The sequence below is a fragment of the Pollicipes pollicipes genome, unplaced genomic scaffold (assembly GCF_011947565.3).
Source record: "Pollicipes pollicipes isolate AB1234 unplaced genomic scaffold, Ppol_2.1 Scaffold_7261;HRSCAF=8764_pilon_pilon_pilon, whole genome shotgun sequence".
In the NCBI taxonomy this organism is placed as follows: Eukaryota; Metazoa; Arthropoda; class Thecostraca; order Pollicipedomorpha; family Pollicipedidae; genus Pollicipes; species Pollicipes pollicipes.
This window is the reverse complement of record NW_023597054.1, coordinates 24,902,894-24,916,722: the sequence shown is the minus strand read 5'-3', so window position 1 is coordinate 24,916,722 and position 13,829 is coordinate 24,902,894. Positions and strand designations below refer to the sequence as shown.

The 13,829-nt window shown below is 45.8% G+C and overlaps 1 protein-coding gene across 1 annotated transcript; it reads left to right on the top strand.

Annotated features, from left to right (window-relative positions):
- The first annotated feature begins 1,139 nt into the window (after positions 1–1,139).
- LOC119111221 (mucin-5AC-like) lies at positions 1,140–3,313 on the top strand. Its single transcript, XM_037235040.1, has 3 exons — positions 1,140–1,233; positions 1,832–2,957; positions 3,310–3,313. The coding sequence occupies exons 1-3, from the start codon at positions 1,140–1,142 to the stop codon at positions 3,311–3,313; spliced, it is 1,224 nt and encodes a 407-aa protein (XP_037090935.1).
- Positions 3,314–13,829: the final 10,516 nt, after the last annotated feature.

Here is a 13,829-nt window from a genome sequence, read left to right as displayed (position 1 = left end):
CCGTGTCCTCCATATCAACGACAGTTGGCACAACCACTACAGCTGTAGCTACGACAGGAACAACCACTGCTGGTATGACAGAAAGTTCTGCAGCAAGTACAACCGAAGAAATGACGATGACGTCGACACCAACAACAGAGGGCACTACACCGGCGCCGTCTGCCGGAACAGCAACGACAGCAAGCATAACAACGTCACCAACTAGTGCAACGACAGACACATCGGAAACGCCAGCAGGTTCTACATCAAGTACAACAGCGACGCCAGTGCGTACGACAGCAACGCCACCAAGCACGCCAATGGCAACCTCGGAATCTACAGAATTAACGACAGTTAGTGCAGCCACAGCAGCGACAAGTACACCAGAAACAACGACAGCTAGCAGGACAGGAAGTTCTACAGTAAGCACATACTCAGCAACGACGATGATACCAACAACGCCAACTAACGCTCCACCTCAACCTACAAGTACAGCAGGAACAATGGCAACTAGCACTACTGCAAACCCCACGGCAGATCCAACCGAAGAAAGGACGATGAGTTCAACATCGACAACAGTGAGTGTTTCAACGTCGCCACCAGGTAGCGCGACCATGACAGCAAGCACAACGACGCCCCCAAGAACCACAACAGCATCGACTGCTAGCACGACAGAAAGAACAACCACAGCGCCTACTAGTGCAGAAACAACGACAGCTAGCATGATAGAAAGTTCTCCGGCAAGTACAGTCCTAGGAACGACATTGACACCAACAGCAACAACTAATACTCCACCTGCACCCACAAGTTCAACTGGAATAGCGACAGCTGGCCCGACTGAAAGTTCTACTTCAATCACAACCACAGGAACGACGATGAGTCCTCCCGTACCGCCAGAGAGTACTACAACACCGCCATCTGCCAGCACCACACAAGCAACAAGCACAACAATGTCACCAACAGGTGTAACTACAGCGGCAACCGAAACGACAGAGGGTTTTTCAGTAACTACAACAACAGCGACAGCAGGAATTACGCCAGGCACACCCTCCGTGTCTTCCATATCAACGACAGTTGGCACAACCACTACAGCTGTAGCTACGACAGGAACAACCACTGCTGGTATGACAGAAAGTTCTGCAGCAAGTACAACCGAAGAAATGACGATGACGTCGACACCAACAACAGAGGGCACTACACCGGCGCCGTCTGCCGGAACAGCAACGACAGCAAGCATGACAACGTCACCAACTAGTGCAACGACAGACACATCGGAAACGCCAGCAGGTTCTACATCAAGTACAACAGCGACGCCAGTGCGTACGACAGCAACGCCACCAAGCACGCCAATGGCAACCTCGGAATCTACAGAATTAACGACAGTTAGTGCAGCCACAGCAGCGACAAGTACACCAGAAACAACGACAGCTAGCAGGACAGGAAGTTCTACAGTAAGCACATACTCAGCAACGACGATGATACCAACAACACCAACTAACGCTGCCACCTCAACCTACAAGTACAGCAGGAACAATGGCAACTAGCACTACTGCAAACCCCACGGCAGATCCAACCGAAGAAAGGACGATGAGTTCAACATCGACAACAGTGAGTGTTTCAACGTCGCCACCAGGTAGCGCGACCATGACAGCAAGCACAACGACGCCCCCAAGAACCACAACAGCATCGACTGCTAGCACGACAGAAAGAACAACCACAGCGCCTACTAGTGCAGAAACAACGACAGCTAGCATGATAGAAAGTTCTCCGGCAAGTACAGTCCTAGGAACGACATTGACACCAACAGCAACAACTAATACTCCACCTGCACCCACAAGTTCAACTGGAATAGCGTCAGCTAGCCCGACTGAAAGTTCTACATCAAGCACAACCGCAGGAACGACGATGAATCCTCCCGTACCGCCAGAGAGTACTACAGCACCGCCATCTGCCAGCACCACACAAGCAACAAGCACGACAATGTCAACAACAGGTGTAACTACAGCGGCAACCGAAACGACAGAGGGTTTTGCAGTAACTACAGCAACAGCAACGGCGGAAAGTACGCCAGGCACACCTTCCGTGTCTTCCATATCAACGACAGTTGGAACAACCACTACAGCTGTAACTACGGCAGGAACAAGCACCACTGGTATGACAGAAAGATCTGCAGCAAGTACAACTGAAGAAGTGACAATGACTTCGACACTAATATCAGAGAGCACTACACTGGCGCCGCCTGCCGGAACAGCAACGACAGGCACATCAGAAACGCCAGCAGGTTCGACATCAAGCACGACAGCGACGCCAGGACGTACGACAGCATCGCCACCAAATACGCCAATGGCAACCTCGGAATCTACAGAATTAACGACAGTTAGTGCCGCCACAGCAACGACAGGTACACCAGAAACAACAACAGCTAGCAGGACAGGAAGTTCTACAGCAAGTACATACTCAGCGACGACGGTGACACCAACGACAACATCAACTAACACTCCACCTCAACCTACAAGTACAGCAGGAACAATGACAACTAGCACTACTGCAAACTCCACGGCAAATCCAACCGAAGAAACGATGACGAGTTCAACATCGCCAACAGAGGGTGTTTCAACATCGCCGCCAGGCAGTGCGGCAGTGGCAACAAGCACGACAACACCTCCAAGAGCTACATCAGCGATTGCGAGCACGACAGCCACGGCGCCTACACGTGGGGAATCAACGACAGCCAGCACGAGGGGAGGTTCCGTGTCAGGTTTAGCCGCAACACCGACGGAAACTACACCGACCGCAGGAATCACGGCTGTAGCAACGTCGACAAGCGCATTAGATACATCACTAGTGGCCGTCGGTGCGTTTCCCAATAACAGTCAAATTACCATAAATGGAGCTAGTGTTGTTAACACCAATGTTGATGGGAACCCAGGTAGTTGCAATGTGAGCGTTGTCTGCAACGAACAAGGCTGGCTCTGTCGGTTAACGTCATTTATAACGTGTGTTACAAGGCGGTTGGGATGGCCCGGTTTTACACGTGCGGTGGGGATATTTAAAAGAATATTGCCGTCGTGGTGATTTCAGTACGCTTATGCTAACATTTTGACTGTTAATATAACAGGAGGTGCTGGTTAAGAAATTTCAAGCCAAACATCTATGCATATGGGAGCCGCGGATTCAAGCGATGTGCATAATCATCAGCATAAGAAAGGTTGCAACATCGAGTGCTGTGGCATGAAGACCGGAGCGTGAAGGATTTTCCCGCTGATGTCAAGAAACGGACTTCTTTGCACAAAAAATGTGCCTGAACGCTGCGTGTCATCTGCTCGTCAGATGATGGCGTGGTTTTTGTTCGTCAGTAATGAAATGCTGTGAGTTGTGTCAAATAAGCAGTTTATTTCCATCAGGTTGATTCTGATGAAGCACATCCTCACGATTCTTATACTGCACTTGTCAATTAGAGAAAGAGCTATGCGTTTGTCGTGACATGTGGACAGTAGAACTAGAAGATCGCACTCAGTATCTGTTTGTATTTAAAAAAGATAGCCGGAATTAAATTTATTTACACTTCTTGCTAAACTCACGTAAAAATGTTGTAAGTGTAACGCTTTGGGCTACCCGAGGAAAAATTTGGAAACGGAGAACGCTGCATTTAATTAAGTCAGAATGTTGTGGTATCAGATCAACACTTTTCAATGATCGCTAGCTTTGCCGGTTAGCGGCATGCAACAGCGTGTAGCATTGCTGCACAAGCAACCCTCTAGTACACAGACAGCCCTCGCAGGCAACCTCTGTCGCAGTAAGTCACAAGAAAAGGAAAGTTTCAGATGCCTGTGAGACCTTGGAGAATTTGAGAAAATAAGCTTGGCAAATCGTGTTTGCTGTTGAGATTTGGAATAAACCTGGCTGTGGTTTGAAGACATTTAAAAAGAGGAAATGTTTTTTGCCTCACACACAAAAGCAAAATAAGTTTTTGGACACGAAACATTGAGCTAGCCAGTTGACCAAATCCAACCCTTCCCAGAGGTGCGATCGTAGGGCGCCCAGCTCTTAGCACTTTGAGGGGGAGGATGGCGGTCAGGGCTGGCTTAGTCGTGTTCATCGCTGGGACGCCGGGAATACTGTTTATTTTATAAATTTTTGCACTATTTTGTACGACAAGCATCCCACTCAAACGCCACTTTTCCCTCTGCTATGCTAGGAAGAATTCTGCGCAGATGCGACAAACAGCACCAAACACAAAGCGCGTATTTCCCTGCGCACGATGCAGTTTTGTGAGGGATGAATGCTTGGTGGTGAGGTAGTGACGTGATGATGCGGTGATTAGTGGTGATGATGACAGTGGAGTGAGATGCTCTTTTTTGGTTTCCACTGCGAGAGCACCTGCGGAAGGACTGAAAGTCAGGTGAATTGCACCTTTGTGTGTGAAATGCTACATTTTAGTAGACGGCACCTCAATCTGGTGGCCGAAGCACGCGAACTGGCATTATTTTAAAACGTTGATGCGGCAGCTGAAAGTCTTGGTATACCATGCATGATATTAGACGTTCATTTGAGTGGAGTCACAAGGCAAATCCCAGATGTTAATTAGATTTGTTAAGATATGCATGTAGGCTAAACACTTCAGGCGTAGCAGATGCACAGTGGCAAAAATTGGAGAACATACACACGAAATCTGAATGCTGGGGGGTTGTCACACGGTTAACACCAATATAAGCTCACAGCCAATGCACAATGAGAGGCAAGATACAATGTACGGGCCATTTCATGGAAGAAATCATCGAACGCTTGTCATACAAAAATGATTGATGGCAGCGCAGAATTTGGCCAGGCCGTAGTTCGAAAAGCCAGCACACCCATTCCAGGTAAAAAACAAAGGGTGTGCGAACGCCTTGGATGTAAAAGAGTTCTGACATTTTCTGGGGTATTGGATGCGTTTTTTGCGCTCTGGATTGGGAAATCTCTTTTCACAATGTTACCAGTTCGCTTGTAAAATCGTGCATAGTGATTCAAAATAGTTTTTTGGCGTTGAATAGGCTGTTATAAAGGCTGGGCATTAGTCTTGCATTCAATAACTTCAAGTTCATCATGCTGGTAGTTATATTAAATTTTAGCTAATTAGATGATTGAGCACAAGGTATAATTATATTGGTTAATTGCAAGTGGAGGTAATTAGCGAACTATGCATGCTATTCACTAATTGTTTACTTATCTTCAACTAATACCAAGTCATCTACTTCACCTGAGGTCGATGAACTTGATTAGCCAAATAGATATTACGGTGCTGTTCACGCTCCAGTGGTTCAATGAACCTGGGAACAGTCAAATCAGTTTGCAGGAATTAATGTCCATAAAGCTAATAACACATTAGTAAGGACAAGGCTGGCATAAATCTGCATTGTGCTTCTGAAAACATGGTAGCAGGATTCTAAAGAGCCTAGAAAAACATCCGAAATAAGCAACCAAATGAAAGACAGAGAGAGAGAGAGAGGGGAGAGAGAGAGAGAGAGAGAGAGAGAGAGAGAGAGAGAGAGAGATATATATATATATATATATATATATATATATATATATATATATATATATATACATAGATACAAGCATGTGTCTGCAACCATGCAAATTTTGCAGCCATAGATCTACTGATCAGCCACAGATTATAGATTATGTTCAAAATTATAATTCCTAATGTATTTATATATATATATATATATATATATATATATATATCAATTGCACGTTCTAAATTGTACAAAGTTTTTAAAAAAAATATTAAAAACATCAAAAAATCGTTTTTGTCCGAAATCTTGCTACTTTTGTTCGTGCTCAGCGAGTATGTCGTGATGTCATGACGTTAGAACGAAGGTATCAGTGCATATATACTTTTCTCCCACAACTGGGTTAGGCCCAAAAAGTTGCAGAAGTTCACTGCGAACAGAAACAACTTGTTCAATCATATGCCACTGGGTCGGAAAAATACACTTTTCGGGGTCGAGTTTCATTTCAATTCTGAATTTCCAGGGTTCCGATGTCAGGATTGTCATACCTATCCCACTTTTCATCTTTCCTCTGCTGTTCGGAGACACGTTTCAATACTGAGTACTATGTCGACTCAGAGTATGAGTGTCACTATCAGGTATGGTGAAACGCCATCATTGGTTGTATGTCGGACACGATTCTGCACCTGTCTTCACTGCACGGTGATAGCTTAAACGAGGGAATGGGCTGCGATATTTGGTGTCGCCTGCTTTTCACCTTGGGAGGAACGGCGTGCATTGTGTGAAATGGAATGGAATCCCCTATTTCAGCTTGGTCGGGCGTGTCCAGCTTATTCACCCCACTGTCGGCCCCCCTATTCATTCAGTTGTGATCATAGTCAACATACGTTATGTCTTTCGCAGATGCTGGGGTGAACTACTGGATAGCCCAGGCGCGTGAATGGTCTGATGGATTTCGTCGTTCTAGCTGCAAGAAGTAAAGTTTCCGGGACGGGTGACTAGCCCGCAAAAAGCCATCTTTTACCAGCGCAGCCAGCAATTGGCTGCTATTCACACATCCCATTCCTGGCCAGCCCCACTCCCTCGAGAAACACCCATCCGCTCCCCGCCATCCCAGCTGTCTCACAACGCCCGTTAGCTCCCCACCAGCCGAGCTCCCTGCAGAACCACGCATTTGCTCCCTGCCCACCCAGTTTCCGTCAGGACCACTCACCTGGATGTTGCCAACTCAGCTTTCCATACGAAAGCCACCCGTTCTCTGCTGGTCTGGCTCCCTCACAACCACCCTAGGTAGGTCGGCCCTTCCAGTCCCGCCTCCGTTGTACAGCACCCGTATCCGATGCTTTCATGCTTGTGAAATGTGTAGCACTGAAGTGCTAAAACGGTTGCTTGTTTGGTTCATGAAAGTTAAGTGATGGGTGTAATTTGTTCCTCTTTTGTTTTGCCTGGCCTTGGTCGACTTATGACAATGAAATCACGGGATTTGAACGGCGTTATTATGGCGTCATAGATGTCTGGGTGGCCCTAAAATAGACCACCAGAAAGTCCGCAAATCTTCGCGAGTGGGAAGTTTAGAAACTGGACTGATGTATCTGCGACGGGTGGTTTGTCTGGCATTTTTGTCTGCGTTGCTATGTTTGTTTGCTTCCATTTGCATTCTTGGTCACGGCAGTGTTCAGAAGCTATTCAAGTTGCAGCCTAATTTCCGTCATGACTAGTAGTACTGCCCCAGTACCTGTCTCATGTATCACAAAACGCTGACCGTGTGCAAAACTTGCATTAAATGCTTAAGAATGCTGGTTCAAATCCCACCACTGTCTGTTGATGTACCCCTGTCACAAATACGTCTAGGTTTGCATTTATTTTTGGCCTTGAACACAATTGGGGTCATTGACGAGACAGAATTCTCATGTTGTTTACATGACGTCATATTTATCCAGGTAATTGCAGGATAGCGCGAAATATTCTGCGCAAGTTTGCATGCGCCTGCTCAGTGACAAAATAATTTGGAGTTATGCGAAGAAAAAGCTATGAACTGTATGGCATGACCTTGGAAATGACTACTTCAGTTCAAAACCCAAATAAACTTGAAGCATGCCCTTTCACGGCACCTTATATCATAAAACATATACTCAAAACGCTTTAATCAATATCTAATTGTGCTCATAATTGAACAATGAACGCGTCTATTTAAGTTTCATGACGCTATAGCGCCAGATATGTACAGGGGAGCATGTAGGGCTTAATACGTCGATTTTCAGCACAAGTTGTCATGTGGCAGGATCAACTTTTGACCTCGCAGCATAAAACTTGCCACCATTTGCGAGATCACGTTGAGCCGATGCGTTGCTTTTTCCGCGAAGCTCTATCCCTCTTAGTTTGAAGTTGACATAACCTGCCATAACCATAACCTTAGGCCTGCTCTGGTTTTCGGCCATTTTAATTTGCGTCCCTGGCGACAAAAACAAACTGTAGAGGAGTATTTAGTTTATCTCCACCTTGTTTTGCTGTCGAGGATGATTTTCCATTTCAAACCGATGTGAAGCGGCATCTTTGTGAAAAACCCAGCGTGGGATGTCATCATACAAATGTCGTTGTAAATCGACCTGTCGTCAACGAAAACATGTGTCGTTTTTCGCTGATTGAATGTGGCCTGAAGGGCAAAGGGACTGTATGATGCGGGATGGTGGGGTTTTGCTCCTACAGGCAGCACACTATCGAAAATGTATCATGTACACTACCATGATGCACCCATACATAAGGGAACTGAAATTTCTGTACCTTCTTGACAGACATGTACAGGTACATCCAAGTGCAAGACATACCGTCAAGCTGTACGTTCAGCCGCCCCTCCCAAAATACATTTTAGCCGTACCGATAGCCCACTTGACTTGAAGCGCCTGCCTTTCGATTCACCCACCAGTGGGGGTGGGGGGAGGGAGAGATGGGCCAGGTTCGAGTCGCTCCAGGCGTTCGCTTTTGGTCTCTGGCATGAGAACCATAATGGTAGCATTCCTTGGCATGATGGCATAGAAGGAGCATTCCCGCAGGTTTGGTCACGTAAGCCTTCTAAATGCAACTAAGGGCACAAAATATGATCTTGTTTTACATTATTGAATCCAGAAGTAATGGTCCAAAAGCCTCAAGTTTTAACACAAGTCAGTTCACATAAAAGCCAACCTGCCCCGTGAATTAGGCGTCTCTAGCCTTCTCAGTTTTTAGATCTCTGAGGCCAAATTTACACTCCCACCCGAGCAATGAGTATTCAACCGGCCACCTTGGCGCGTGTTAAAAAAGCTCATGGCCATCCCCGTCATAATTCTCTACAATTCGCGAGCGCTACATCACTACCTCTCTGCGATCTTACTGGGCTGCCCTGGAACGGCTTCACGGGATAGAAGGGCACAGGGACGGACTCCAGCAGGACGGGGCGACACTCGCCCGTACGTGCGCGTATGGATTGCCTGGAAGAGAATCTCCTGTATCGCACATTTGCCTAAGCCTGGCGTGCTGTGGTTTCTCACTCGCCCGGCCTGTCGCCCCTGGACTTCATGCTGGAAGCGGTCTCAAGAACCGCGTCCGCATGGGCGAGCCAGCGGATCTGCAAGAGCGCAAGGTCGCCCATATATCTGTACTTGAAATGGGACGCATCACCGAAGACAAAATCACCGGACGATTAATCACGCACGACAGGCTCAGGTGTTGCACATCTGATCCGCCAGATGGCCCATCTGATGCACCTGCTGTAGTTATGATTTGGCGGGTTTGAAATCTCTGATGGCTGCTATTGTCGCTGTTTATGCTTTGTCATTGGCTTGACAGTTGAATGCCACCAGTCCACGATTGGACTAGCTTGCCACTGTTGAAGGCACTGGATAATCTTTATCTGGGGTTTCCCATGCTTTAACCCGACATTGACGGGGGTCAGATTTACCCCCGACCAACGTTCGTAACAATGTACGAACCCTGTGAGATATCGCTACGAAATTTTAAGTGACTGTCTATTGATAAATCATGCGTCTTTGCGCCGAGAACAGCTGTGAGATCATGACAGATCAAGTGTGAGTGGCGTCAAAGTGAATTTATGTTTGCCGATTTTTTACAACATGGAAGGCTGTAGCCGTAGACAAAATGAAACAGAAGCCGAATGATGGAACCCATTTTGATATGTAAACGCAAAATGTGAGCCATTTAGTCAGTCATTCATATGCCCTGTCGTTGTTTTGTTTCAACACTGCAAATTGCAATATCGGCATGTCAAATAACAAAACTGTTCTTAAAAAGTACATTCAGCATTTATTGGTATCAGACTCAAAATTATAAAGACATGAAAAGGAACCCAAAGACGAATATGTAGGATGCTTTGCATGGTTTATCAGGTGGTTTGGAAATTACCTGGGTAGTTTGTGAACTGCCGCGTTTTCAATTTTCCCTGAAACATGTGTTACCTGTTGCATGTTTAGAACTGTAGTCATTATTGGACCCAGGCATATGTACATTCAGCCTTGGCCTCTGCATTCTAATACTGGTTGGAGTTGTTTCAATTTCTTGTCTTTCCATGTATATGTTGTTCGTTCCTATTGAGAAGCCTTCTGAAGGACCAAGAGGGTTTGCCCTGGGCAGAGTATTTATACTAAACACCATGGGGTTTGTAGGTGTTTGGTCTTTAGCAGTCTATCCAAAATGAGTCATAACTCCAGGTCTTAAAATGAATAAACTTCAGCAGTTTCTCTTAGCGCAAGTTTGTAAGAAAACAGAGCAGGCATTATTTTGTAAATTTGGATTCTTGTGGCCACCCATACCTTATAATAAGCCAGTTATGTGTGCCTAGACTTATTGTAGAATCTCTTGGTACTAGCCACAACGGAAACTTGGCCAACATAAGGTCATCGGGTCCATGAGGACTTTTTGGGGATGCCTGCCTTGCAGGGTGGTTGTGGGCTTTCAAACTTGAGTGTGAGATGTGTGTAAGTTTTCTAAATTCAAAAAAGTGTCAGCTTCACTTTGGGACATGCATTGCAGTATTTTGACACCAAAAAGTGTCTATGAAATTTGTGGTTTACGGGTAACGATTTTTGGTGGAAACACTGCACGGCGATTTACGGCCGGTGAGAACGGCTGGCCCAGCCGACAATTCCGCGGGTCGTGACTGCCTGGCAGGCGCTGAAACATCAATGGGAGCGTTCGACATTGGAGGATATTAAGTCAAACATCAGATATGACGAAACAAGCTCACTTATGCCAATTGGTATACTTTCAAGTGCAAAAGACTGCTCCAGACAATACAATTTTACTAATTAGTAAGTATGCATTCGGCGTGACTGTCGGCTGACGTGACACGCCCGAGGTAATGCCGACGCATTCAAGCAGGGAACGCATCACAAGGTTGCCATGACAACCAATTGCGTACGGCAGGTTCGGCTGTTGCGCGTGCTGGACCGCCAAAAGACGCATCTGCTGCATCTTTTACTGCAATAATTGGACAGGTGTAGCGTCTGTGATTACCACCATTGCGGTTGTTCATGTTTTTGCCATTGCATTTGCCATTGAATTCAAAGTTCGTGCATTTGAACTGATAGTCAAACACCGCCGGTCGCCATCGTGCCAGCTTGCCACTGTTGATGAAGCCGTTAGATAACCTTGATGTGACTACCCAGTGCTTAAAAATTCCGGCGCATATTACAGTCCACCTTTTACCACAACCAACCTGTTATCTGTGGAAAAATATGTCAGTACTTGCAGACTGCCCTATCATATAAGGGAGGTGGCATGACGTAGATATTGGGCATGTACGTAGTAATAATTGGCAAAACATTGGCATTATCTTGATGATAAAAAGCGCCAACAAATAACCAAGGTTCGGAATAAACTCCAGTGACCCCAGATATCACCGTAAACTGTTGTTAGAAACCAGTGCGTAGTTATTCACTCGATGATTTATGTGATGCACTTCGCACACATAGATATTATATAAATATGCTTCAATAGCGGATTGAAATCAACTCGTAACCCGATTTGGTGTTTACAATGAGTCAGTGAAAAACGCGAATCGGAATAAGACGGTCTGTGAGTGAATTAATGAAAATCAGGAACGTGGGTCTGGTGTTTGCGAGGGACCAGGAGCCAGGCTCTGATCTTTGTGAATGAACCAGTGGGTGCAAAGAATTAGGGCCCGTATTTGTGAACTACTGAGAACCAGTAACCTGTATGTTGAGTTGGGCAATGAAGCAAAGAGAACCAGCAGCCAAGACCAGGTGTTTGCGAACGATTAATATGATTTAGGAACTAGTCGTTCATGTTTATGACCGAATCAGCTGAAACGAGGGAAACGGAGCTTCGCTTTCGTTAGGGGAAGTGGAAGCCAGAAGCATAGCATTGGCAGCCAGGCACATGTCTGCTGGCAGCGGAAATGTAACAGAAAATCTCAAGTTACCTTAGGGTGAATGTCAACCGTGATATTTCGTATTCGAAGTGAATGAAATGAGGCAATGCATAGGCTGACGGAGGCCACGGGACAGGATCAGTTATTTCTCTTAATAAGCATACCTTAGTGCGAGTTGGCCATACTAAGGCAGCCCCCACCTCAGTTTATTGGTTGCACGAACCGCTGTACGGCGTAGTTTTCCTACTTGTCCATAAAGTAAAAGTCCATAGTGTTCGCGTGTTAAAGGCCTGCTTTTCACAGAGCTGTGAATAGAATTCTCGCAGGCCCATTTCAACCAACCCGGCACGAAACGAGTATTGTCTGATTGCCCCGAGCCGATTCATCGACCTTTTGTTGTCTACAGGCGCCAATTTCTCACGGCGTACCGGGTTAAGGTTTTCGTGTACGGTGCGCAGTGAATTTTCCGGCTTTCACCACTACTTACGTGGTATCCGTAGCGCAATCGACAACGTCCTGGAACCATAGTCAAAGGGTTGTGTGTTCAAAGCCGGAGTGTTTCAGAGGTTTTCCATCTGTCTCATATAGACGATGTTAATCTGTTAGCTATCAGCCAATACATGTCAGTGAAATTTAGTGTTCAGCTCCTTGAGAGCGTTTTGCAAATAGCCTGGGCTCTACCATCATCCAAATTTAAAATGCATTCATTGTTGTGGCACCTGGGCCCCGCTGCCTTCAGTCAGCGGATTTCAAATCTTTAGTTTAACTAGAAATCTTTAAAGTACGTCGCATATCAGATTTATTTTTATTCGAAGACTGCAGTTTTTTGTACCTAACTTCGTTCTACTCGGTATATATTACCCTAAGACTTCGGCACATCACGCCATAATGTCTAGGATCATGTTACCCAATTTCACCCAATTTCACCTTTTCACATTCACCCAATACGTCAATGACATTCAAAATGTTGCCACTTTTGCAATTTTTCGGTGCGATGCCATAAAGTATCGCAAAAGAAGCGCATCATTATGTGGTGCTTCCCTCATAACTGAACCAAAATGTGCCAGAATTTAGAGATGAAATTGCAGCAACGCTGGCAAAAGTATCAGGTAAAGCAAACAAACGGACAAGCTTAACAGATGATATGATGTGTTTGATCTACATATGTTACAATGTTTTCCAGATGCCAAATGTTCTGAATTTCAATGAATTTTGCGACAACACTACGCACAGCAAATGCAACAATTGCAATTTCCGACCGTTTGCATTCATGAGCTAGAACTTTGTGAACATGCATATGAGGTGTACATTGGCATTCTTGCATATCATGCATTTACACATCCACGACCCCGTACTGGATCTGGGCAGCTGTTGAGATTGCAAGTTATATTCTTACTTACATCCGTTTGCTGCTTAGACATTCTTCACTCCAAGCTCCCTTGTGTCATGTGCACATATCGTTGATGTTCACATACGGGGATTTGTTCCGCCGCGCCATTTTGATCGTCAAGATGGCTAACCCATTAAATGCAACCATTCGTGGTATACAGCAGTACTTATGAATACATGTTAATTTTGGAGGCTGTTACTGAGGTTGCACATTCATGTACGTTTACAATTTGTCTTTCCCATCTCAAGATCCCAGAATATGACGCAGCATATGCCAACAATACTTTCAACGCAGTACCAAAATGGAGAATCTGAGATTTTTTGCCATGGCACCCGTGGCTTGGTTCCGTGATGGTAGGGCACCGCGACCAATCAATGCATGACTGTGATGTGCAAATTCGCGGCCGATCCGCCGTTATACTTGGCTATACAAAACTGTGTTCTCTACACTTGTGGGCACTGAGGTGTTCTAACTTATTGTTTTTATTCTGTGTTTGGGTCCCGTGGATACAGGATGAAATTCGACCTGTCGTGCCCAGAAAGCTCTGCGGCCTATTTTGCTCTTCACCTCACTTGCGGTGAGC

What these genes read in the sequence shown, in the direction of transcription:
- LOC119111221 (XM_037235040.1), top strand. Translation starts at nt 1,140, where the DNA reads ATGACGATGACGTCGACACCAACAACAGAGGGCACTACACCGGCGCCG. An exon ending in CATGACAACGTCACCAACTA is followed by an intron (nt 1,234 to 1,831) that starts GTGCAACGACAG and finishes CAACTGGAATAG; the next exon opens with CGTCAGCTAGCCCGACTGAA.